Source organism: Pavona decussata, unplaced genomic scaffold, assembly GCF_977016875.1.
Source record: "Pavona decussata unplaced genomic scaffold, jaPavDecu1.1 SCAFFOLD_377, whole genome shotgun sequence".
NCBI classification, from domain to species: Eukaryota; Metazoa; Cnidaria; class Anthozoa; order Scleractinia; family Agariciidae; genus Pavona; species Pavona decussata.
This window is the reverse complement of record NW_028145752.1, coordinates 149,132-176,776: the sequence shown is the minus strand read 5'-3', so window position 1 is coordinate 176,776 and position 27,645 is coordinate 149,132. Positions and strand designations below refer to the sequence as shown.

At 39.5% G+C, this 27,645-nt stretch overlaps 3 protein-coding genes across 3 annotated transcripts; all 3 read right to left on the bottom strand.

The window, feature by feature from the left end:
* Positions 1–710: 710 nt before the first annotated feature.
* LOC146452162 (uncharacterized) lies at positions 711–1,978 on the bottom strand. The gene has a single exon (XM_085098141.1). It carries the CDS (start codon positions 1,833–1,835, stop codon positions 720–722), a length of 1,116 nt encoding a protein of 371 aa, XP_084954267.1. The 5' UTR covers positions 1,836–1,978; the 3' UTR covers positions 711–719.
* A 9,369-nt stretch (positions 1,979–11,347) lies between these two features.
* On the bottom strand, positions 11,348–16,366 carry LOC146452161 (uncharacterized). The gene is made up of 2 exons (XM_085098148.1): positions 15,073–16,366; positions 11,348–11,858 (listed from the first exon to the last, which is right to left on the bottom strand). Exons 1-2 carry the CDS (start codon positions 16,139–16,141, stop codon positions 11,842–11,844), a joined length of 1,086 nt encoding a protein of 361 aa, XP_084954274.1. The 5' UTR covers positions 16,142–16,366; the 3' UTR covers positions 11,348–11,841.
* A 9,801-nt stretch (positions 16,367–26,167) lies between these two features.
* Positions 26,168–27,637, bottom strand: LOC146452160 (uncharacterized). Its single transcript, XM_085098151.1, has 2 exons — positions 27,497–27,637; positions 26,168–26,903 (listed from the first exon to the last, which is right to left on the bottom strand). The coding sequence occupies exons 1-2, from the start codon at positions 27,555–27,557 to the stop codon at positions 26,524–26,526; spliced, it is 441 nt and encodes a 146-aa protein (XP_084954277.1). The 5' UTR covers positions 27,558–27,637; the 3' UTR covers positions 26,168–26,523.
* Between the last annotated feature and the right edge of the window lie 8 nt (positions 27,638–27,645).

Genomic DNA, 27,645 nt, shown 5'->3' with positions numbered 1-27,645 from the left:
TTGTAGACTACTCCGTCTTGTCTTGCAGGGTCGACAGTGTCCTTAGGTCGCACTAGGTGTGATCTAAGTGTTGTGTCAGATCTGAAAACTGTCCGTATGCCTTGCTGTTGTGGGCAACGGCGAAGAGCCTCTGATAACCCTTTGACGTATGGTAGCACCGCAGTAGATTTAATTTCAGGCGCTGGTTCTTTTGTGGCTGTTTGTTTCTTTGTTTTCGTAATGTTTTTCACAAACGAAAACGGATAACCGTTAGAAACAAGAACTGATGAGAGGTGTTTCTTTTCTTGCGAGATAACTGATGGTTTAGTTATGAGGTGTTTCGATCTATCGTACAGGCACTTGACAATACCGCGTTTTACAGATTGCGGGTGGTGTGAATCATACGCTAGGTATTGGTCAGTGTGTGTAGGCTTTCTGTAAACACTGGTAGAGAGGTAGCCATCCGAATCTCTAGTTACCAACGTGTCAAGAAAGGGTATGGTGTTGTTGGTCTCAGTTTCCATAGTGAAGCGGATCGTTAGTTGTTGACTATTGAGGTGTTGCAGGAAAATGTCAACTTTGTCTCGACACAAGATGGTAAAGGTGTCATCCACATAGCGTTTCCAAATCTTAGGCATACAAGGCGTAGAAGTCAAAGCTTGTTCTTCAAAATCCTCCATGTAGAGGTTAGCTATGACAGCGGATACTGGGCTCCCCATGGCTGCTCCCTCTTGTTGCCCTTAAACTAATCCATCATACTGGAAGTATGTGGATCTTAGAACGAAATCCAAGAGGTCCGCAATCTGTGCAGGTGTTAAAGTCGTGCGGTTAGCAAGACACGGGTCAGCTTCTAGTTTCCGTAACGCGGCCTGTACGGCGCCTTCGATAGGTACGTTTGTGAACAGTGATTCTACGTCAAAAGACACCATGATCTCGCTCTCTAGTACCCTCTCACCGTTGATAGTGGACACGAAATGAGCTGAGTTGTTAACTGTATACTCTGATTTCCCTGTTAAGGGAGATAACACATCGGCTAGGTAGGAAGACAGATCATAAGCAAAGGTGTTCACACAAGAAACTATAGGTCTCAGAGGTGTATTTACCTTGTGTATCTTAGGAAGGCCATAGATTCTAGGTGGTTGCTTATGTTTGGGCCTGATCTTATTATATACGGACTCTGTCAGGTGCCCACCTCGCTTCAGGTTCAGAAGCTTTTCAGTCAACTTTCGGCGCAAACGGTCCGTTGCGTCTTTATTAAGAAGTCGGTATGGACCCTTCTCAATCAGTGCTTTCAGTTTATCGTCATAGGTGTTTTTGTCTAGCACTACACTGGCACGACCTTTGTCTGCCGGGAGAATCATAATGTTCTTATCCTCTTTTAAACCTTTGAGAGCTTGTTTCATCTCCCTGGTGATATTAGGTTCAGGAGGCTTGGCCTTCTGGAGGATAGAGTTTACGTTTCTCCTGACAGTGTCTGCCTGTTCTGCGTCAAGTGGTCTTATTGCAGATTCAACCTTGGCAACTATCTCAGTGGCTGGGATGCTTGTAGGTGTTACAGCAAAATTTAACCCTTTCTGTAGTAAAGATACCTCAGCGTCGCTTAAGGACCTGGAGGATAAGTTGATAACCCATTTGGATTTGTCAACTTGAGGTGTTCTGTCAACATGAGGTGTTCTAGTCGTAGAAACAGAGGACTGTTTCTCGATCAACAGGTTATCGAACTTTCGTTTCTGTCTGTCTCTGGTCTTATTAAACAGTCGTTTTGTGTTGCAACTGATCTTTTCAAGTATCTCAGAAGCATCTTTAGGCGAAAGAGTGGCTGTTATACTCTTCGCTGTAGAGTGGCTATCCTGCATCGCATTTCCCTTAGCCCTCTGAGCTAGTCTGATTCTCTCTCTTAGCAATCTCAAGGATGCTAGTTCGGCTACTCTGTGACCGCCTTTGGTTGGAACTGGCGAACGGACCCGAAGGTCTCTAGGAACAACGTGGTTCCTTACGCACCTTATAAGAAAAAAAAATTAATATAATCTACATGATCCAATGTAACCGCTGTAATTTACAATACATAGGAGAGACTAAACGACGCTTAAAAGACCGCTTTAATGAACACCGCCGCACCATAGATAACCCTAACACTAAATCTAAACCCACCACAGCCGCAGAACACTTCCTCACCGCTCCTAACCACACCGCTAACGACATGCAATTAATTCCCATAGAAAAAGTCTACTCTAACCGAGACTCAATACGTAAGGCCAGGGAAGCCTTTTAATCTCAAAAGGCAGAACACTTTCTCCACATGGCCTTAATATTCGCGAAGAAATGTACTAGCTCTTTTCCTTTTATTATTTTTTATTCTTTGTTATTATTATTTCATTTGCTTCATATTTTATACTGTCAATCAATAGGCAATATCACGGTTTTCCACGCCATTTTGACGAGTAGGCAAACACGCTTGAAATAGCAGTGTTTGTAGGGAAATCCGATGTCAAATAATTTTAGTAAAACATGGCTTCTGAAGAATTCATGAATTGGAAACTTTTGGCACTCGGAAAAGGATTTTAGGAAAAAAATTTGAGGGATGTAGCTATAGCTGTGCCAGAAAGCGTCCATTCGCGTTTTGAACTTTCCATACATTTGTCTGTAAGCGAACCAGCCGTGAACTGCTACTAAAAATAGTTCGCGGGAAAAAAATACAGACAAATGTATGGAAAGTTCAAAACACGACTGGAAGCTTTCTGGCACAGCTACATCCCTCCAATTTTTTTTCTTAAAATCCTTTTCCTAGTGCCAAAAGTTTCCAATTCATGAATTTTTCAGAAGCGATGTTTTATGAAAATTATTTGACATCGAATTTCCATACAAACACTGTTATTTCAAGCGTGTTTGCCTACTCGTCAAAATAGCGTCGAAAGCCGTGATAAGGCCTATTTAGTTTAACGTAGTTCCGCTATTGCGCAAATATTTGTCAGCTATATAAGCGTATGTCCCAATGTAAATTTTCATTATACCTGAAGAAGGCTGGTTTGGCCAGCCGAAATATAGTAACCTTTAAACCGTAATTCTACGTTGTATCGGTCTCTGCTTCTTTTATGATTTGTCTTTGTTAAACCGATCAGATCAACAATTGATCCAACGTATACCAGCAGGATTATCGTCCACGGTTGTTGCTTGGACTTGACTCTTAATAAATTTGTCGGCGGGCCGAGCCGGCCCGAGCAGAGCTAAGCCGCGCGAATTCGAGGGAAAAATATATTTATATATATATGTATGTATGTAGGTATGTATGTATGTATGTATGTATGTATGTATGTATGTATGTATGTATGTATGTTTATATATTTCGTTGAAGGTGTCCGCAATGTTGCCTAGCAACGGTGAAAAACAAAATATGAATGACGTCAGGCTGTCTGGCGTCGTCTGGAGCAAAATTTGCATACATCGGGAAAGTTTGCGTGCCAGATCAAATTTCAACTGCAATGTTGATCAATATTCACTGGATACAGAACTATCTCTCCAGAATCTTTTCCCTGTCTTCCAGAAATCTTTTTTGTGAAAGATTGCATATAAGAAATTACACGTTTTGTGGCCGCGGTAAAATAATTTTCCGTGGGAAATAAATTCATCGAACACGACAGCGCTGCACTCCCGTTGTACATTTCATCGCGTCAGAAATAGATTTTTAACTGCAAACTAGCCTGTGGAACTATGAAAAGACCATGCTCATCAAAATAGTTGCTATATTCAGAAACCTTTTAATCTCCTCATTCGATGCTACAATACGAGTAAAGAGGGCTTTCCATCCAGCCCCAGCTTCGCGAGGTTTTGCGAGTCACGTATTTCTAGTTACAGTGGTAACCTCTCTGAAGTCCCATCGTTCGTAGCACAGTTGAACAAGCAGCCAGTGCGTTTTCTGCGTGCAGTTTTAAGATTCCATGGGTATTGTCCATACACAAAGGATGATCTCATTCGCTTTTCCTCATTGTTGCTCCTTTCTTTTTTTAGTTCCATGCGATAGTTTCTAATATTAGCCAAAGCTTTAGAAATTGAAAAAGAACATCTTCTAGACGTGATTGTGCGTATTTTCTATTAAAAATAAATTAAATTTAAGCCTAATATTTTTTTTTATGAAATCCAGGCGAAAAGGGGGGGGGGGGGGGTCTTTTGTTTTGGAAATCCAGAGTCCGGCACATTTATCAAATTTGATAACCGGGACCAAAACAAACTATTAGCCAATCAAACCTCAAGTTACAGTTCACGTGACATGTTATCATAGCAGCCATCTTCTTTCAATATGGTGGCCATTTCAATATGAAAACATTTTGATGGGGCTCTCATTCAACATTCGATTTCGGTCGCACAGTGAATTGTACGCAAGAAAAGGTTTAGAATAGTAATTTTGGCCTGACATCAGGAAAATACGAAACAATCTTTGTCCATAATTAACTGACAAAGCTCATTTTGATATCTATCGAAAGCCTCATAGCGTCGTGGTGGACAGAAGAAACCTCGAGCGGCTTTGGCTAAAGAACAGAATTCCTGAGCGATAGCCGATCAAAAAGAAACTGTAATCCCAAGAAAATAACTTCCATCAAAGATGCTTGTTTATTGCATAAATATTAACATGATTTGAACTTCTTGTTGCCTTGCTCCTCTCCTTCTTGTCCTTCGTCAATCTGTATGAATGAAGAAATGAAGAAATTTTGCGTTATAACTAACTTTTAAAATGAGACTTCATATCAATTTTGTCTCGTTCTTGTACCAGGGAAAGTGCAGGAGGCGATGATTCGATTGAGTAGCGACGTGTGTAGAGTCGCTTCGATCTGTCCTAGATAACTGAAGCGACGTACTGCAATAGAAGTAAAATAAAAAATAAAATAGAAGTGCAACGGCCAAGTCCCGTGTAAATTGTTCTTGAAAGGGCGTATTGAGGTTGTTTGCTGTGGCTCAAAGCTCGAACTGTTGTGAGTCTGGCATTGCACGGGCATTAAACACCAAGCATAAATTTGTAAAGGATAATTACATTTTGGGAAAATCGTAAAATCGTGCTGTGAAGGCATACCTCAACATCCGGCATGTCACCTTCATCACCGAGCTCTGAAATCACTCTCTGTGGTTACTTTCGACTGGCTGGTTATTAATCTAACGACGAGAACAGAAATAAAAATATTACAGTCATGTAAATGTAAGCTTAAATGTGCCACCTAGAAAAATACGAATTATTTCCGTTCGTATCCAGTCATATTAGTAACGATACTGAACAAGACAAAGACATGTAATTGCCAAAGAGGCATTTCCGGAACAAAGCGTTCGATAATTTTCGACTGAGTTGTTTATCAAAATCGTTCCTGGATAACCGTCTTAATTTTGAAATCCTACCCTTCATCACTAGACTTTCCCGCAGTCCATGAGCTCCTTTTTCTCTTTATTGAGAAAGAATTGTACTCGGCCTATTTGCTTGCCAGCAACATCTCTCAACGTACACGCTTTCTTGGCGCTCTTGGACATCAAGATTCCTCCGGTATTTATTCCACCGAGAGCAACTCGCATTGTAAGTTAAGAGGAATCCCTGTTTCCAACGGTTAAGTACCTATTTTCTCTCGGTTGAAATCCATAATGCTGCCCTCATTTCAAGTCATCCTAGAAGCACAGGTAATTAACAATGGCGGTCAGTGGCGGAATCAGACCGCAAATCAAAATATCATAGTGCCCTCTCACAATTCTTCATGCCCTCCGACAAATAAGTGTTGAATCGAAAGATATATTAATGAAGATCACGACATTTTTTCTTCGTGTACCACAAAAATTTACAACTACCTTAAAATTGATGGCAAAGACAATAAACATAACTGAAAGGGACTGTCATTTCGTAGCACCTCTTCAAATTGCAAGGGAAGATCTCGCATAATTCTTTCCCGATGGTCGCCATTTTTGCAGGGCCTTGAAGTTTATTGTTCTATCGACGTTCAGGCCTGGAATTCTGGGTATGGAACGCGAGCACAACCGAAAAATTACCGAAACTATTGAACGCTCTCCGAAAACTCACCGAGCTCTGAGCTGGCGCCATGTTGTGACGTCACGCGGTTATCAAATTTGATAGCTGTGCCGGACTGGTTAAAAAACGACCCCATCCGTCGGGAAGGGGGGGGGGGGGGGTGTGGATTTTTTCTGGAATAACTCATTACTATTCCATGTATGTCTACATGTAAAAACAGTAGAAATACATAGAAATACATGTAGAAACTCAATTTTGAAGTATTTATTCACAAAACATACAGATACATTGTAGAAAAAAAAACCATCAACAAGTGAAAAGTCTACAATCCCTTTCAAGAAAAAGAACATAACCCCAAATAAATTTAAAAGTGTCATCTCATATTAAGTAACAATGTCTCTTTAATTACTTCTGTTGTAGTCGTTCCTACATTGTACAACACTAAAATTCCATTACCGCTTTACATCTCTTCCAGACACTGAGATCACTTTATATAGCACCTCCTACACTCAGGGGAACTCCACGTTGGAAAAGCTGCCTTTAATGTTCAAGGATCACTACAGCAACAATGATTTTGTCACAAATGTTGAAAAGTCCTTGAAAAAGTGAAAAAATCATCTCTTGAAAAATCATCTATTTATTTTTTTATGACTTTTACTGTGAGAGTTCACTTAAAAAAAGATGAATGCGCGATTCCAAAAATCAACTAGACCGAATACATATTCTATGGTACCTGCAAAGAAATATACAGTAAAACCCCAGTAACTCGAACTCTAAATGGAAATGAAAAACTGTTCAAGTTAACGGGGGTTCCAGTCATCAAGGTTGATTAAAATATTCAATTTTCCAGGTTAATAATTAATAGTTTATTGATTTTCAGCACTTTGGTGTACAATGCAGTGCAAATTAAACTTATTTCACAAGAAACTAATGTGATATCTCAATGGGCATCCGTGGTGAGTTATAAGAACCAGAAATTCGAGTTATAGGGGTAAATTTTGATATTCAAAGGGAAACGAAATTTAATTCTAGTTAGCGGGGTTTTCGAGTTATCTGAGTTCGAGTTAACCGAGTAAAAATGACTGAATAGTTGGATCAAATTGAAGGAAATTGAGACTCAGTTTGAGTTAACCGAGTAAAAATGACTGAAAAGTTGGGTCAAATCGAAGGGAATTGAGACTCAGTTCGAGTTAGTGGGGGAGTTCGAGTTATCCGAGTTCGAGTTACCGGGGTTTTACTGCATTAAATAGAATCTTAGTCTAATGTTTAATAAAATCTTACTAATGATACATATTAAACATTAATGTATGTCTTAAGAATTAATGTTCATGCAACTCTTTTAGGGAGAAATTATTGTTGAAAGAATAACCATGCAAAAGGTTATTACATGTACATGATTTGATCAACAGTTCTGCATAGCAGATATTGCTGTTAAATGAAAGGGTAGATATCCAAAAAAGGCAGCTAACAAAACAATCAAGCAGTCATTAAAAAGGTTACCTTGGTCGATCGGCCATGCTTGGTGCATGGCTTTGCAGCTCTTGTTTGAGCCGAATTTGACCTTAATTTCAACTGAAAGAAAAATCGATGGAGTGATGAGGTATGACAAATCCTCTTGTCTTCTGCGATCCAGGAGAGGACTCCCACAAAGTTCACACTCAGTGTGCTGGACGGCATAAAGCATTGAGGAACATCTCTCAAGCTTCGACATGCAGAAAACATATATTGAGGTACTGGGTATGGAATTACCCTCCTCATGTTAAGTTTGATTGTTGATCTTCTGCTTACACTGACCTCTTGCTTAGCAGTTACTGTTGATGTGGCTGTACTGGATTCACCAGATGTTGAAGGAGATACAATGTTTACTGGACCTGAGTCTGATGACAATTTCAAAACACAAAAAAGAATATGCAGATGGGGACAAATTGTTCTCAACTTCAACTGTTTGCTATTGCCACTTTTCCTTGAACAGCTCTTGTTTGTGCAGCGGAACAGTCCATCACGCTTCTGTACATGACAATACCCTGTGGGGTTAGATGGTCCCTGGGAAACACCATGATAAATAGCATGACAACTTTGAGAAATTTCAACGACATGCCTAAAATTTTCAGGAGGTTGAATGGCTTCCAACAACATTCTTTGAGTTGAGTTATCACATTTGTAACTTTTAATGTCATCTTCATGTATGTTCTTGGCCAAAGTTGGCGAGGAAAATGACTTTAACAGATTACAATGTTCACATGAAAAGGGAATGCCACTTGCGACATGAACTGCTCTCTTTTCTTTGCATTTCTCTGAGTGACAAACAAAATCAGAGCTTGATTGTACTACAAACACTCTATTGTGTTTGGAATTGATTTGAACAGAAAACAACTTGAGTTGTGGTGATTCAACTGTAAGAACAGTACAGCTTGGTGGGGCTGTGTCTAATTTTGGCTTCTTCAATTTGGGCTCGTGCTTCCCGCCAATTTTAAAACCACAATTCGGGAAAATATTTGGCATCCATGCATTAGAATAAGTGTATCCGCAACCACTGGGGCACTGCCCAGTTGCTCGTGATGTCCACTTTGTTGGGTTCTCCTAAAAAAATTAAAAATTGTAGACTATTAAATAAGGCAAAAGCATCGACAAAGCAAATGTATTGATAACATTAAATAATGTTTAATATGTTAATGTAAGTATTAGTTACTATAGAATAAGAACAAGGAGACAAAAGCAGATTGATAAAACAGCATTCATGCCTTCTCAATCAACTTGATTTGAGTGCACAAAAAAAAACTTATCACAAGATTCCTTGCTGAAAAATTGCCCATTATTTAAGATGCCCCACTATTAAGTGTTTTACGACCAACTGTCCCACGACTCTTTCCGGCTGCCAGGCATACAGCTACAGCATTTAATAAAACCATTTTAATACTTGATTTGTAACCACGTGACAAGGCGGCCATGCTGGATGATAATACGTAGAATTGTTTTTTCTTGAGGGATTTTCATGAAAATAGAGCTAACCACTCCTTATCATACAACATGGCAGCTAGCTTTGACTTCAGGTGCAAACAAAGATACATGTATTAGAATAATATTAATAATTAGTAATAATCCTAGATTAGAGAGTGTGTTCGATGTCACCAGGCTATCCAGATCCCAGGCTAAATCTCTCTTTGTGATGTCATCCCCCCTGCAAAAAAAAATCTGTGGGGGATGCCAGATGTGCGTCCCAAGATCCATCGACCCATCCACGACAAGTCCCATAAAATCTTGATTCAAATCCACATTAGGAATACTACTACTACTGATATTTATAATAATAATATAGTTTATTTTTCCCATATTAAGTCTTTTCTTATGGTTTAAAACACTGTGCTCGAAACTGAGAATGTTTTGATGAAAACTGTGAATAAAAATCGAAAATAATATGCGTTTCTATTCTATTAGAATACGTGTGAAAATCACCATAAGATTATGAATCGGTATATTTCTGTATATACAGACAACAAACAGAGCGGGGGCAGCTAAAGAAAGAGTGATAGACATAAGACTAAAACAAAGAACAAAGAACACGTGAGCGCGAATTGATCAAAAGTCACTTTGAAGTTATGAAAGTAAGCCTATATGAAAATCAAAATCTTGTCACTTTATCGGGTTTTCAATATAAATGAACACTTTAAGTAAAAATTGCGCAGTGAAAGATGAGGAAAACACGTCATTTCTAATAAAAAAAGAGTGTGCTCAGCTCGAAATTGTGTACTACATCTTAGGGGGCCCACACAATGTGTCTGTGTAGCCGATAATTGCAGAAATGCCGTTTACTGTTTCCTCCTAAATTAGGCAGTCTAAAGGAAAGTTATTACTTTAAGTTTCGATAAGCACTAGCAAAAGGGTTAGGTCCCCGCAATTACCATATGTTAATTACCCGAAATTTAGACCCCCTGTGGTCTGACCTCTAGTAAGCGACCACATATCCTTGGTATTATGGGTGGTTGCTTTCGGGAGGTTCGACTGTATAATTGCATAATATTGCTTTCTTGTAGTTTGTGGAAGAGTGCTAGTATGATACATTGTACTAGTGGTGTGTATACTCAGTTGCAAAAACACCTAAAAAGCATAAACCGTGAACAAGGAGACCCAACGGAATTGTGGGTAGTGTTTAAACAATAACTCATTTCCATAATCAATAATTTACCATTCTCATTGTTCGCAATAAAAAGTACAGTGCTAACTTAATTCTTCCGAATAATTTTCTACCAAATATATATATTTGCTTAAGTTCATTGCATGTTTTGAACTTAGGCAAATCGCGAATTGTGTATCACTCAAATTGGCCCTTGTTGGCCAATTTGAACACTTTAAGGAAAGCTTGGACAGTTTCCATCATTTACCACGTGTAACTAATTTTGGTCAACAACCGTCGCACGAGTAGAGAACATTATGCAAATAAATTGACTACACTTATACCCATAAAGCCATTGGGTCTGATCGTTCATGGTTTTTACTTTTTAGGCGTTAACGTTTTTGCAATCGAGTGTATACATTAAAATAAAAACACGCAAAGATTTCGGCACAAACCAAAAAAACCAATTATTGTTTTTTGGTTTGTGCCGAAATCTTTGCGTATTTTGTTTAGCGACCAAATTCCACACGAAACATTACGCTACATAAGGATAATGGTTAGTTTATAAAGAAACTATGGTGCTCCGTTAGTAGGCAGTAGAAAGGAATGTTTGGTTTATCGCGAGACTTGATAAAAACGGTAAATTCCTCTTTAGTAATACAGTGTTCGAGCACTGACAGTTCGAGCGTAATGGGCTTCAGTCAGGCATCCAGTGTTTTTCAGGGGTAAATTAGTGTTACCTTGGTAGAATTCAAAATTCCAAAACGCTGGACTGTTGAAGATAACCTTCCACTCCAATACTCGCTGCACCGTAATTTGTTAAACTTAGTAAACTTAGTAAACATAACAGAGATTCAAAACTTTTGTCCATTTGAACATTTCCCATGGCTCAGTGACCAGGCCTTTTTGTCACACCTCCTCGCACACCCCCTTTCTTGTCCAATGGCATTAATGCGAACACTAAGCTGTCAATCAGATTGCTGCGCGCCAGTCCGCGGTCGCTACATATTTCTTTGCCAAACTAAATGTGTCTTTGCATTGAATGGGAATTGACGCCAGTTTTTACGCAGGTACACTTCAAGTTATTCAACGAGGGCTGTCGAAATTGAATTTGCGGTTTATTTTACGACGTAGAGGCAAAACTTCTCGTTTTAGTACAGGAACACGACTTCCAAGAGGTTACTGTGTGGTCTACGGAAAGCATAGGTACATGTACCACTTCCAAAGCTAAACTAGCAGCGGAAGAAATTGCGAGTAAATTTACCCTAATGGATTGGAAATTTCATCAGTGCGCGAAGCGCACGCATTGAAATTATAATTTCACGAGCAAACCGAAATAAGATATAATAGCGTATTCTCCCCGTTTTCCCGCCAATTCAAGCCATTTCAAAGTCAAATCGAGGCTATAGAGCCTCGCTTCCGTGTTCTCCCCTTTCATTCTCCAAAATCGGTGAGCGCAAGGGAGCGGAAGAAGACGAGTTGAGACGTAGGATAGGAAACAAAATAACTTTATTGTTATGTAGTAACCGCTTTGCACGTGAAAAACGAATGCACTACATTGATAATAAACAATGAAGTGATAAACGCAACAATAATGGAGTACAAACGTGTGCTCAAACATTCCCAAAGAGTGGAATATCGTAACTATCAAAAAATGCATGACATGCAGCTTGAATAAGAAAAACTACAACATTGATCAAGTCACTGTAAGTCTCCATTAGGCCTCTTTCAAGGGTCTTGACTGTCACTACACATCCTAGTTGTGCTTAGCACCTGGAAGGAGGAAGGAAACCGAAATAAGATTTTGTCTCTTAAATCCCTAATAGGGAACATAAATGGGTGGGACAGGGTGGGACGCTATTATATCTTATTTCGGTTTGCTCGTGAAATTATAATTTCAATGCGTGCGCTTCGCGCACTGATGAAATTTCCAATTTCACTTCACAAACCTCAATAAGATATAATAGCGTATGTTCAAAGCACCTAACCTTCCTGGAGCACCGTGGCCTGGAAGGCATCCTGTCCTGCCCCCTCAGAGACAATATCCCTTAAATAGTGTCTTCTGAAAGTGGACTCTTTCTTCCACTTTGCCATGTACATTATATCCTGACATGAGAGCCCTTTAGCTTTGGCCTTAGAGGTTGAAGCACCTCTGGTTGAATGAGCTCGAAACTCAGAGGTGTCAACCCCTGATTCTTTCATCATTTGTACTAACCACCCAGCAATTGTACAAGGAACTACCTCCTTATGTGGTTTGATATAGCTCAACAGTAGCTGATTTTTATTGCAATCAGAGCGCCATCCTTTAGTGCGTTCTAAATAACAATTTATGGTTGAGACAGCACATAAGTCAGGGTTAGTGTCAAAGGCAGTGAATGTCACCTTAAGGGGACACTGACCTTTCTTCCTAGATTTTGTTAACCGACCAAGCTCAAAGACTATGCAGCTCTCTTTCACTGTCATGTATCTTAAATCAAGAGCCCGAAGGTCAGAGGTCTGCCTGCTGAAGCAAGAGCAAGCAGCATACTCAGCTTAAGGGTCAACTGTTTGTCCGAAAGGTTGGCATCACATCCTAGAGTGCAAATATGATCTAGCACCCTATCAACATCCCACATCACCACATACCTTGGTTCTGGTGGCCTGGCATTGAAACATGCGTTCAATACTTTGCAAACCAACTCATGTTGCCCAACCTTACAGCCTTCAATGGGCTTGTGAAATGCTGAGATTGCTGAGCGGTGGTTATTAATTGTACGATAGCATCTGCCTTTATTAAACATTTCTGTGAGGTAATCAGCTATAGAGGCCACAGTGGAGCAAAATGGATCAATTTCTCTCTGATGACACCAGCCACACCACTGTGACCAGGCGCTATTGTAAGCGCTCGTAGTTCCCTTGCGCCAGGAGTGGGAGCTGAGTAACTGAGCAGTTTGCTCTGAAACTCCTTTTGCAAGGATGTTTTGCCTGAAACCATCCAAGCCGCTAGTTGTAAGCTTCCTTGTAGAACAAGGGGGTGTGGCTGTTGACTGGGAGACATAAGGATGTTCTCGAGAGGGGGGAGCAGAACTGGCTGTCTGCAAGACATTTCTAGTAGAACTGGGTACCATGCTTGTGTCTGCCAAGTTGGTGTTATCATAACTATTGTTGCCTGGTCTTTCCTGATCTTTGCCAGACAACGGCAAATCATTGAGAAAGGTGGAAAGCTGTAACCTTTCAGTTTCGACCAAGGAATCTGAAAGGCATCTGTTGCCTGGGCAAATGGGTCTGGAAACCAACTGACATAGTTCATCAGTTGAGCATTGAGACGGTCGGCAAACAGGTCTATCTCTAGGGGCCCCCAGAGTTGGTCTAGTGCCTGGAATATGCTGGGATTCAGTTTCCAATTGCTCGAGTCCCGGAAGTGCCCGGACTCCCAGTCTGCCTCGTGATTGTATTTTCCAGGAAGATATTCTGCTGTCAGTGTAATTTGTTTGGTCAGAGCATAACCCCATAATTCCTGGGCTATCCCTACCAATACCGAGGATCGTGTCCCCCCCATTTTCAATACATAAGCCACTGCTGTCCTGTTGTCCATTCTCAGGTGGACATGCAACTGCCTTTCTTTGGCAGTGAAAGCTCTCACAGCAAACAATGCTGCTTTCAGCTCCAATGCATTGATATGAAGGGTGTTTGATTCCTGCTGAGACCAAAGTCCCCTCGTGCGAACCCCTTGGCAGACTGCTCCCCAGCCCTGCAGTGATGCATCTGTCGTTATTACCAGGTCGGGGGCTGGAGTAATTATTGACCGACCATTCCAGGTGGAAATCTGATCCGCCCACCATTGAAGGTCGTTCTGACAATTCTGGTTGAGTGATACCATTGTCTCGTAACTCTTTCCTGCTAGCAGACCTTTCACTTGCAACATTTGCAAGTGTCGGTAATGCAAGGGGGCAGGGAGAACAGCCTGCATTGACGAAGTCAGTTTCCCAATTATTTTGGCTAGGGTTCTGACGGAGGCAGTTTTTTCCCGAATCAGGTCTCTGCAAGACTGGATGAGTTGATTCATTTTTTTCTTAGGCAATGATAAGTTCATTTCCATTGAACTTATCACAAAGCCTAGGTACTCCATGCAATGTGAAGGATCTAACACTGATTTCTTCCAGTTGATTACAAAACCCAAATTCTGAAGTAACCAAAGGGTTGAGTCCCTGTCCCGCAATATTCCCTCCCGAGTCTGATTGAACACAATGATATCGTCTAGATAGACAATCATCCTCAGGCCAAGTCTGCGTAACAGGGCCACCACTGGTTTCAACAGCTTTGTGAAGTAAAGAGGGGCAGGAGCTAGACCAAAAGGGAGGCAAGTGAACTGATACCGTGTGCCCCCCCAAATGAACCTCAGGAAAGGCTGATGCTGCTGGCTCATGGGTACACAAAAGTAAGCATCTTTGAGATCTATCTTGATCATGAAATCCTTTACCTGAATTATATGTTTGAGGAGGTGCAATCCCTCCATTTTGAAGTGTTGATACACTATGTGGGAACTCAACCTCTTGAGGTTGATCACTGGTCTGCTCCCCCCGTCTTTCTTCGGAACCAGAAATATTGGACTGATAAACTCCCCTTTCATTGGAGAGACCACCTTTTTGCAACATTGCTGCAATTTCCTGCTCTATGTTTTCTTTCTCTGACTGATTGTGAGATATATGAGGGGGCATATTTGTCTGGAGTGGAGTTTGTTGAAAGGGAATCACCACACCAGTGACTATTTGTAAAATGTACTGATCTTGTGTCAGTAATCTCCAATTGGTTTGAAAAAAACTGGAGTCTCCCTGCCAATGGCAGAGACCTGCTTAAAACTGATGTGTCCAACCCTAGTTTTCTTAGAGCTGGTTGGATGTCCGTTGGGACTATCTGAAATGACGTCTCCAGAATTTTCTTTTGCAATCTGGAGCTTGTCTTTTTGATTCAGGTGCTCTCTTTTTGACCCTGAATTTAACTGACTTGCCTTTTGGATATCCTTTGTAGTTAGAGCTCTTTCCTCGGAAGGAGACAGACTTGCCCCCACCTCTACTCTGAAATGAGGGCCCACGACGAAAGGGCTGATAGCTTCTGGAATCTTGCCTAGAATACCTTTTGCCTCGGGAGACCTGGGGGGACGGCCGGGAAGTGGAACCAGTAATATGGTGTGAAATCTCCTTTGTAGATTTCCTAATCTTTGTTGCTGTACGGAGAGCCTTGTAGAACTTTTTCCCAAACAAAGTCTTATGAGACTTGGTTAATGAAGTCCCGTGTTTAGTAAGAAGTTTTTTGGCTTTCTTCATGTCCCCTGTGAGGCGAAAGAGGACTGCCAGCCTATGTGTATAAGAAAGGCTTACTTTTGCCTGTCCCAGAAGAGAGACACACTGTTCCACCAGCCTAAGGCAGTCAAATAAATCGAGATCTTCACTGGATTCCCCAGTGCGAACTTTTTCTAAAGTAAGCCATAATTTCCCAAGTGGTCCCATGACATTAGTGAGTCGGGACTGAACCTTGGATAGATTGTTGTCACTTTCACGACCATATGACTTCCTGAGAGACTCAAATATCTCGTCCAAATAATCATCGACTGCTGGGGTTTTGAGACAATCGATACTGGGTACTGAGTTGGAATCCAGGACTGTCTCATGAATGGATTTGTCTTTCACACAAGTAGTGAATTTATCATTCACGTATTTCACCATGCCCTTTGTCAAGTCAAGCTTGTGACAGGCTTTGGTTTCCGTGTCAAAACGCACGTATTCATCACCCTCGTGCTTCGGCGGGGTGTTGTTACTAGTATCTCGCTCAGCTAGTTTTTGACGTTTCTTGTGAGCCGTGTGTCTACTATCCGACTTGCTGGAGTCTATGTCTTCACTCGATGAAGAGCCAGACTCACTGGAACTACTAGAACTGCTTGAGGACTCCTGACTTTGCCTCCGTGAAGCAGGTAACTGAGAGCCTTTCGACCGTTCCGTTGAAGGCGTAGAATTAACCCTCTTATCTGGGGTGTTTGCCTCATCTGAAACCGCAGTAGAAATCTCCTCGTTATCTGCCATCTGTATATTAGCTTTTCCAAGCAGGATGGCTGAATTTGCGAAGGATTCGAGCGAATTCTTTTAGCCGACGAGCAGCGGGAAGCGAACTAGCGCGAAGCCATTTTGGAGAATGAAAGGGGAGAACACGGAAGCGAGGCTCTATAGCCTCGATTTGACTTTGAAATGGCTTGAATTGGCGGGAAAACGGGGAGAATACGCTATTATATCTTATTGAGGTTTGTGAAGTGAAATAGCATAACCTGCGATGATGCCACTACTATTAAAAAATGTGTAGAAGTTTCAGATGGCCATGCTTTCCTAAACGTGTTATCTGAAGGATGTGGATGTTTCCAAAGAGGTAAGATCGAGTTCGTAAAGAAGGAGCAAGCCGCGGTATACAAAAATTTGTTACCATTTTAGTTGACTCATGAAACCTGTAAACGATGAGACTGTTATTATTGTTATAGCAATTTTTTTTTATTATTTGAACTAAAGGTAAACTGACCATCATCAACAAATGCAAATGCTGATGTTTCAAGCATTAGTCTCTGAGAACGGTGCCTACTATTGTTACTACGCATACGTTCTTTCCATGTCGAGTTACTCCAGTTTCCTATAGGTGGTGCCTACTAATACAGGGATTTTTTGGGTGCTTTAAAACCATGGAGAGAAAGCAGAACTTAGCAAATTATTTTGGTATTCAAAAAGAAAATTGGGGGTAGCCATGAATTTTTCAGAGATTATAAAGCTTCAATTTGGAAAAAAGTGTCATACATTGTTTTGTATTTTGCTGCTTTTAAGAATAATTGTTGCTTAGTTATCTCTTAAAGGATGCCCGGTTACCCCCAATTTTCTTTTTGGATTTCAATAGCCGCTACTAAAATCTGCTTTTCCCACTAGTGATAGACTGGGTAAAAATACTTCGCTATTAGTAGGCACCGTCCTTAAATCACTTTAATTTGTGATCAAAAAGCAAACTCTGAAGTAACAGTGGTACAGTTAATGCCTTTTATCATATCTTCAAGAGGAGATTATTTAATAAACCAGTACATCTAGTTTCAGGTAGAAAAAAACTAAACTAAACCAAACCAAAATGATTTTTCTACTGACTAAACTTTTCCACTAAAAATTTTCCTCTCAAAATTTTCAATTAAAGGCTTAGCTATATGGGTTGTGATGCAAATTGAATCTTTGGAAGGTGATGTTAGTTCAGTGATGGTCAATATTCAAATAAAGAAAGAAACACAACAGTACTAGAGCTGTAAGGTTTTTTGTTTCCATCCTTTTAATTGAAGCATAAATTCAAGGTGACAAAAAAGAACTGAAGGTAACAAAAGTTTAAAACGAAAAAAAATTTAAAAAAAATTGTAAATTACATGGTGTCTGCTATTTGAGGCTGTGGCCGTTCCTGTTTTTTCTTTGGCCACTATGGCGGCCACGGCAGCTGCACCAATTAGCAGCACCCCTCTGAAAATGGGGTGAGGTGCACTCCTTTTAGGAGTGTCCGCACTCATGGCAATTGGAACATTTAATTCTCCTTGAAACAAAAAAGAAATGTACATCACTTAACGTTAAAATCAATTGGCATCAATTTACAACTTTTTAATTCTTTTCTAATTCCTTTAGTATGCAAGAACCTGGGCCCAGTTGTTCAAAAACCGATTAACACTAATCCACGATTAAAAGTTATCAAGGTTTACAGCATGCTCACTAAGAAGGTCCTTAAGAGCTAATTGTAAGCTAATGATAAAGACAAGTCGACGTCAAAACTGAGGGACAAAAAATCTTTTGGCAAAACTTTATTCGTTAGTAATTAAACTTGAATCAATTTTCATGTTACCCCAGGGTTAGGTTAATCGGGCTTTGAGCAACTGTGCCCTGAATGTCCAAACAGCAACCACCTTGCATGTTTGTTCCTCTTACAAGAACACTGTATCCTAGATTCTGTTGGCCAATTGTATGCCAATTCCATTATTGATTAAGGTTACTGGAAGTAACCTAAATTAGGTATTAACATTTCTAAATTCCAATTCAATTTGGAAAGTGTACCCAATAAGTGCTCTGCGCTAAAGACATTGACACTTAAATAAAGTGATTTATTTTTAATAATTTATTTATTTACTCAGTTCTTCCAATGTTAACAGGTCATTGTTGTGCTTTCAACTCATAATCAATATTCAATGCTGCAAACCAAAACTCACCGTTTCCCTTCCACCCACCAAAATTGTAATGGCAATAATTATTGAAAGTTTTACAATACAATTGAAAAACGCAGTAAATGGAACGTGACGCCCTTAGCCCCGGGTGGCATCTCTACGTACTGTACTTTAGACTTATCACTGTATCATTGTCACGTTAGTCAATAGTCACATTGTAATATGTTGCGACATTGTCTGGAGACAAGTTAGTTCGCCTTTTCTGTATGGCTAAACCAGTGAATGGTGCATTCATGTCGCGTTTGCTATGATGTAAAGTCTATCATAAGCATAGTACAACCCTGGCCATTGGCCCTGACATTGAACGCTGTCTAGCTTAAAATGTGCGATAGAATGTTCTAAGTCACACTTGGTTACGACGTGGTTTTATCTACTGTTACGCTGTAAAAAATGTACCCACCCTCCCTCCCTTTGGGGGTTGATTTGTGATGTAACAAATAAACTTGGGGATGCCTATCGGCGTTTGCGCTTCGGTTAAGTCTGCGTAGCGACTTCCCCAAGCTAAGTTCTCTAGTTCATTTCAATGACTTTTGGTAATATTGACCTGCCAATACTCCGGTCCGACCCAGCAGCGCTGGTGAGATAGGTGAGGCATGATAGGTCATTCAGTTAATTAGGTTTGCGCGTTGCTGGCCTAGATGGCAGCTCGTAGCGCTCTAGTTTTGCGACCTGCCAATACTCTTCTTGGAGTGGCGCTGCTGGCCTAGCTGTGCTGCTGTTGCAGTGCGTTGTTGTGTTTTGTTGTTGTTGGCCTAGGTGCAGCTGGAAGTGCCAGAGAAGTGAGGCCTTAAAATGGTCACGCAATAGAAGTCGCCAGTCACGCCAATCGCCGAGCGGTGTCCCCCAAATTAATGCCAAACGTGTCTAGTGGTCCTTACTTTAGTTTATTACTCTATGTTTCATTAAAGCTTGTGTGTTTGGATACTCTAAACGGAACACATTAAATAGTTATTTCAACAACTACATCACCCTTAACAATCACTTATATACTTCTTTCAAAACTGCCACCTCGGTGGGTTGGCCTTACAGGCCTCCCACCACCACGTGGTTCCCAACGTGGCAGTGGGGGGCGCTCCTCCTCCTGAGAGTTAAAAAAAAAGAAGCTCAATAAATAACTCACCGTTACAAGAATAATAATCAAAATGCGTTTTTCAGCTGCTTGAGAATGTTAAAAAATACTCAATCATTTTTGGTGTTGTCAAGTAAGATTCGTTATTGGCTGTAATCCCGTCTTGGCTTTTCTTAATAATACAACAAACAAGAGTTACAAGAGAAAACTTTTGCCTCCAATCCTTAATATATTGTCATACTCTGAAACATATAATCAAAAGTCAGTAATTTCAACAAAATGTTCAGCTTTTTGGAGTTGTACCATTTACTTCAAGGTACACACTCCCAGCTCCATAAAAATGACAGGATATAGTATAATATAGTTTATTTACCCTCATTGAGTGAAAGAGCAAAACAACTATCAACACAAAAAACTTGAGCTTGCAACTATCATTTGACTGCTACTTTATAATTTACTATTTTATTGATCTTTCTCATTTTTGTAATGACTTACCTTCTCTCAACACTGGAGGTTCCTCTGCTATATAATTATTTAGTTCTTATTTAACTAGATTCTGCAATTTAATTTTAATTTGTGATTGGTTGAGCAAGTATATACTTGATCAGAGTGGAAAAGATTTAAAAGCATCACATGGCTTCTATTTCATACAGACTTAAATGTTAAATTTCATTTATAGGACGCCAACAAGTAATTTTCTTATTCAACACACTGTAACACTGCAGCTTTAATATGATAATGGTCTTCGTGTCCTGCAGTTAATACCATATGCTGTATGTAATTTTATGTGCTGGGGAGAAAAATTTCAAAACAAACATTGTCTCCTGAGCTAATTTTATGCAATTAAAACCTGTACTTTGTTATCAATGTGTTGAATAAATGATTATTCCGCTCAATCTTGCAGAATATCCTGTGATTTTAGCCAGAATGGCCTACAGCCTCCTTACCTAAGGATAAGGTGATTAAGTATGCCCAATTTCTCGGGATAATAATATTATTATGTTAATATTTGATTCTCTATAGACAGTACTTGCAACTGAGATTTGGGTTGTCAAATAATATTTTTCTCATACTCTAAAGTTACTATGGGTATTTTATGACAGTAAAATGCATAACATTGCAATCTTTGTTTTGTCGAAAGCTAACAAACAAATGTCTTGTAAATTAGGGAATTCAATAGTAAACATGACTAAACGCACAAATTGTGCTGAAATAACTTTTAAAACGTGAGTTAATTGCTACTGACAGTAGCTGAAGTAAAAGGGACTAGTTATCTTTTACAATTCCCTAATGTCAAAACGCGTTCACAACATGATTCATCTATGTTCTCTTATAAGTAACTTACCATCACCTCTGCCGGCTGAACCTGCCGCTTCTTCTGCATGTAAGACTAAAAGCAAAAGAAAGATTCGTTTATTTAGGTCATGTATTGTATCATTCAATCACATGATTGTACATAACTCAATAAAGCCTGACTCAGGCACAGGGCACATGTTTTACTGCAGTGTAATGCATGGACTTGAAGTACCCAATAATAATTACAGTGCACATTTCTTTTCAACGATTTCTTTTCAGAATGCATGAGAAAAGTGGAAAAAACACTCACCAATGTATAATGGTTTTAAATTTCTAACCACTTAATTAATGTCTGACTTTGACCAAAATTTTTTCTGGATTTAAAAACCCGAGAATTTCATACAAGGTAAATTAAACAGAAGTTTAGTTGAGGTTACATGTATTCTTATTCCTTTAAATTACAAAGTTTATACCTGCCAACTTTTTCTGGGTCAAATGCGTGAGATTTTCGTCTTCAACTTGTTCCGAAGATTTCCAACTATTTTCCGAAGACTTCCGAACGTGGCCGAAAATGTCCGAAGATGTTCCGACGACCTTTGAACACTTCTGATTCGAACGGATTGTAGCCGTTTGAAAGCTTTTGCAAAAATTTCAGTGTACTGTAATACAGTTAGGACACAAAGTCAACATTAAGCGCCTTTTCACGGGAATTTGAATTGAAATTGTGTTATTAATCATGTGTTAAAGAACAACTCGTCCGGTTTTGTGAGTCGTGTAAAAAATTGTCCTTGATGCGTGAGATCGATTACTTTAATTTAGTCCGCAGGCGCGAGACTCATGCATAATGCGTGAGAGTTGGCAGGTATAAAAGTTTTCTAAATAAAATGTTAGTAATGAACAAAACCAATGATCCATGTTGTATTATTTTATAAAATAATATAAGTTACCCTCCATGTGTTTATTTCTTTCAGCTTCTATAGAGACAGGGAAATTTAATTTAGTCTGTATCAGTCTCATATGCTACAAGCTATTACAGTTCCACCTCATTCAAAATGGAAACCATTGGACACTCTTCCCATTTTTTTATATCCTGACGCTTAGTCTGATGTGCCAACTACATTTAGTAAAACATTAACTTTTTCATGTAAATAAATGTATGCGATGGACAGTTTACAGACATTGCATCATTTCTGTATGGGTTACTATATGGATGATTTGGTGACTATATGGAGGGTTAGGGTTAGGGTTTATGTAAGGAGCAAGGAAAAGGACCAACAACAAACACATCCAACATATTACTCTGAGTCTGGGAGTATAAGGCAGATATAATTTGTAAACATAAAAAGGAATCTTGCACAGAAATGCAGTTTCCAAAAAAGGGATGAAATGCAATCAAATTTAAACCTTTGCGATTTGTAGCACTACGAACAGTATATATTGGAATTTAATAGACTGTATTTTATTGCTTTTTTGAGAAGGAACTAGGAAAAATTAAAACTGCACTGGTTAAGGAAAGTCTGAATAACAAACGAGTAAACCTACCCATCTGTGCTCCTCTGAGTTGTTGGTCTAAATGAAAAAAAAAAAAAAATCAAAAATCAAAAAACAAATGATAGGCCGCTATCTACTTTCAAGAAGTTATGCAAGCTTGAATGGGGCGCTCAAATTCTTAATTTCCCTTCCCTAACCCACTCGTACTAATCGGTTGCGACAAATTTCTATCTCACCCCCGCTGTTGGCTTGTAGCATTTTTTGCGCTACTGATGTCAGTCCAATCGTTAACAAAACGTAGCAAATCGTTTCATCGTAATCTTGAACATTTTTTTAAATTTTAATTTCACGTCATTCAACCGGTCAACCAAATTAACAGCGTCAAGAAATACATGTGAGAACGGGAAGTCCGTTTGTTGGAGCCACGATGGCGCAGGTTAATATCATTTTGTGCTTCTTTCTTTGTTGGGAAGTTCGGAAGTGCTTTTTTATAACCGAGTTTTCGGATGCTGTTTCAAATGTTAGCGAAAATAGTGGCCTCCGTTGTTAAGATTATGCAAAAGATAGGAAGGTAACGAATTCCAATTTTAAGGAGCAGCAACAGTAAAAACAACAACAACAAAAAAAAAAGATGTCCTAATGTGGTTAGATTCCTGATTTGACAGTCCTGAATTGAGTAAACGATTGTTTATAAATTCCTTTGTTTATTCAATTCTAACGTTATTGTGTGCTTCATAATGAATTTATCAGTAGTACCAGATAACCTGTTTCATGACCAACATTACATTGAATAAGATGGCAGCTGTACACTTTAGATATACTATCTAGCCTAACGAACAAAGTAAAAAAAAAACGGTAAATCCCATCTTGCATCTTGCATCTTGAAATCATATGAGCGGCATGTGTGTCTGACTACGCTTTTGAAAACTAAAATAACAAGAAGCTGTTTCCATCTTATACTCAAGCCATATTTGACTGTGTGGTGCGTAAAGCCTACAATCTTTTAACAGTGATAACCTCCAGCATCGCCAATTTCCCCAAATAGATAGCTTTCGAGCAAGCTCTCCTGGGGGTGGATCCTCTTTCTCCCTTCCGCCCCCCACTCCCAGGAGAGCTTGCTCGCAGGCTACCAAATAGATAGATACAAAATATAGTCAGGCAATAAGTAACCACCAGATAGAATTGCATTTCTTGCAGTCAGAATGAAGTACAGGGGAAAGCGACATTTGTCATACGAATGCTTTTTATAATCCCCGGGCTTTAATCCTTACGCAGAGTTTCACTTTTCGTTCAGAGACAGAAACCATTTGTACGGTCCTAATATGCAGTATGTGACGCCGGGTCAATGACGGATCCTAATTTTCGGTATGATCCAGACCGGGGGGGGGGGGGTACTCCCTTATGTGACATTACGGGGACGTGCGGCCCGATAGGGTATGGTTTTCAGGGTGTTTTGTCTTGAACAGGGTATCTATTTCATCACTTTCTGTCTTAAATAGGGTATCCCTACATGATCCAAAGGCTTAAACAGATTGTGATTGCCAATTAAGTCACACAATCGCAACTTGTCAAAGCCCGCCGAAAGAACGAACTTCCGCTTTACGTTCTGCTGCACTTTTTTGGTCCGTTTCATGCACATTGAGGCTTTCCGTTAAAAAAAAAACAAAAAAACAAAAAAAAAACAAAAAAAAAAAACAGAAACACAAAGTGCCATGGTGCTGTCGATTCTACTAAACTGCGCAAATCGTATGCAAGTTCAAAGAAACTCCACTAACTTGTCTTTACTTGATACCGATACGGTTTAAACGATAGAATTACAAGAGTTTAAGGCGAAGAAATCATTCTGCAAGAACGGATCGTTTTGTTAAAGGGAAGACAAATTCTGCCATTAGTTAACATGACTTTCTAGGAGTGTTTGGAGGGCTTCATGTTAGATTGTAAATTGGTGCTAAATAATATTTTTTAATTGAGAAAATTTTTCGTATTCCTTATAGGTTTTGCGGATGTTGTGAGAAAACAAATGGAGCTCAGTTCAATCAATGCTCCAAAAATGACTCGCACAACAACTTGATCTCAGCTTCTTAGAAAACATGGAACATCTCGCGAAGTGACGTAAGTGTCATCGATTCCGCGAAATTACATTAATTATATCTTATTGTTTTCTTTTGTCGGAATTGCGAGCTGGTCTTCAAGACTAGTGTTATTTCGATTCTCCCATCACTGCTAACAGAGGCTTCTTAACTTCACGAAAGACAGGCTCTGCAGAGATTGTTAAGTCTTCACTGTGCTCTGTAGGGATAAGTGTCAAGTCCTTGGTGAGCATTGGGAAAGCTGTTGCTTGGATACAGTGTCAAGTTTTTATTCTTGCAAAGAAAAAGTAACAATATCATCTAGTCTCAAAAACAAAATAGGCTTTTCTTCAGTTTCTTATAAAAGAGGGAAGTAGATGATTCACAAAAGTGATGGAAGTGTCGATTCCGCGAAAGCACGTTGACTGTAGCTTAGCTCGAACGAACACTATCTTTCGATACTTTGTAGCAAGGATTACCCTGACCACCTCGAGATCTAAATTGTTTTAGTGTCACTTTCATTAATTACTATTTTTAAACTTTATAGCTTGAAATTTAATAGGAGGTTTTGCCTAGCCACTTGGCGGATACAGTTAGTACTTCATTGGTTGAAAATTACTCTAATTAAGTCTCGAAAGTGCCTAAATGTCGTATACTTCTAACGCTGCAGGCAGTGGTAGACTAAGTTCCTTAGTCGTTAATAGGCAATTTCACATCAAGGTACTCTGAATTGTGGACTGAGTCCTGTTTCCTAGACATACGTAGTGGGTTTTAGTTGCTAAGACTGCTTTATTGGAGATCAATGGTCTCCAGACAACAACTAAGAACGTGCTTCACTTCAAATACTGTGGCAAACACTTGTCTGTGCAGCCAGGCATATACTACCTTGATTACATAAATAGACCACAAACAAAACATGATATTGAATGTGTGTTAATAACAAAGTCGCACAACTTGACAAAGACAGGAAAAAGATTGAACATCCGCTTAAGGAAAATTTCTGTGGTACTATTTTATCCGCAGACTCAAAAGATAGAATCACCTTGTACAGCATAATAAACATCACCACAGGAAAGTACTGCTCAGTAGCTTTCATTTGAATGGTCACACTATAGAATTTCACCCACAGACTCACAAGTTAGACCCACCCAGTGTATAGGATCAATGAAAAGTATTCCTAAGGAGCTCTCATTTGAATGGTCCCAGTTTAGGTTTTCTTCCAGACACTCAAAAGTTATAACAACCTTCACCAGCATATAAAATAGCACCAAAGAAATTTACTGCTCAGTAGCTTTCATTTGAATGGTCCCAGTTTAGGATTTCATCCAGACACTCAAAAGTTAGAATCATCTTGCACAGCATAACAAACCCCACAACGGGAAAGTACTGTCCAGTAGCTTTCATTTGAATGGTCACACTTTAGGATTTCACCCACACACTCAAACGTTAGATCCACCCAGTGTATAGGACCAATGGAAAGTATTGCTTAGCAGGTGTCATTGGAATGGTCCCAGTCTAAAAAGTTAGAACCATCCAGTGTATTGCATGAAAAACCGCACCACAGAAAGTACTTCTTAGCAGCTTTCATTAGAATGGTCCCAGTTTAGGATTTCATTATAACCACCCAGTGTATAGCATAATAAACAGCAACAAAGGAAAGTTCTGTTTAGCAGCTTAATTTCATTTGAATGCTCCCAGTTTAGGATTTCATCCAGAGACTCAAAACTTAGAGTCACCCAGTGTGATAGCATAATAAACAGCACCACAAGAAAAAATTGCTGAGCATCTTTCGTTTGAATTGCCCAGTTTAGGATTTAATCCACAGCCTCAGGAGAGAAAGGGATAAGAGAAGAGATACAAGTTGAAAATGAAAACGTGTCAACGTACAGAAATTTATAGACCCCCGGCTTTTCAGGAGCATCAACGCATGTTTATTTTGAAGCTTCTCGTGCAAAAGGAGCTATTTATAGTATAGATAAACAACTAAGATCATACGGCTTTCGCTTCTTGGAGAGAAAGCCACCGAATTGAAAACATGCATATGATAGCTTTCCTACAAATCAGTGTCGTTTTGTAATATTATAGCGGCTTTTAAGTTAATAAGTAACAATTCAAAAATTCTTCATTTCTTGGCTTCCTGTTTACAAGTAACCAAGAGGTTAAGTTCCAGAGATATGAATAGTTTCTATATGCCAAGGAAACGCTTCCTGTTAAGAAAGTTACCGAAACTAAAATATTAGTACATGTATACGGCGCTTGCACTCAGTATATGTATGTCATAATCCACATTAATAGTCCCGTGCTCACTGCTGTCATCTTGCTGCTTATCCTATGGGATGATCCAGAGGGAACGATTCCAGAATTGCAGTTGTTCCCTGTACAACAAGTATTTTCAAAATCGAAAGACCAGCTAACTGGCGAAGAAGGGCAGGATGGTCTATCGCTCCTTGTGATGTCACAGGTCTGTCCTTGGGCGCCACATGTTTTGTAGAAGACAGTTTTCCTTTCTTGACCAGCGCTGCATGTCATTTTGCCTGTGACACAATTCGGTGATCCGGATGGGCATGTGGTTTTAGTCAGCTTAGAATTGCAATCTTCCCAGGACAATTCGCTTGTACAACGGCCACAGCTTAGACAAAGAACTGAAACGAACACATTAAACCAAACTTTAAAGAAGAATCGTAAATACTATCGAGAAAACTAGCTCTTTTCTCGATCCCATTGAAAAAGAAATTACCTTAAAGAGAGAGTAGCTATAAAGCATTGTTCTTTAAATATTGAAATCTCTTAACATACCACTGTAAAGTTATATAAATTTGACAATTGGTATCTGTTTTGTCCACAAAATGCTGGTACAAAACTTTTATCAGCGAGGCAGTTAGAATAGAATAACTGAGGCAGGCGTATTTTGCAGAATGCAGCATTTAACGCTCTCTACAACATTTAGCACTTGAATACTATTTAGGGTTCAACACTGATTATAAAGACGGAATTAGCTTTTAGTTGTTGTTCTGACGGAATTTTTACATTATTGGACTTGCTTTGATTCGGCGTTAAGCGTTCGCCGTACTGCAACATACCCGTGTAAGAATAAATGTACTATCTTACGACAAGAATGAGAGTAATTCAACGCACGACGAAGGAAGAATGTACTTTACATACTGACACGCTTCTGTCTTCTGAAATGGCGCCGATGGATGTACTGTTGAGTTCGTCATAAATAAGGTTGACTTACTTTCTCGAGGAAATGTGAAAACCAGGATGATAAAGGACATATGAAAGTAACTGATCGCCATCAATTTGAATTCCACAACGCTTCAGATCAGTGCTTCAAAGCCGCAGCTGAGGAATGTCGTCGAGACTAATAAAAATATCGGAGTGTGA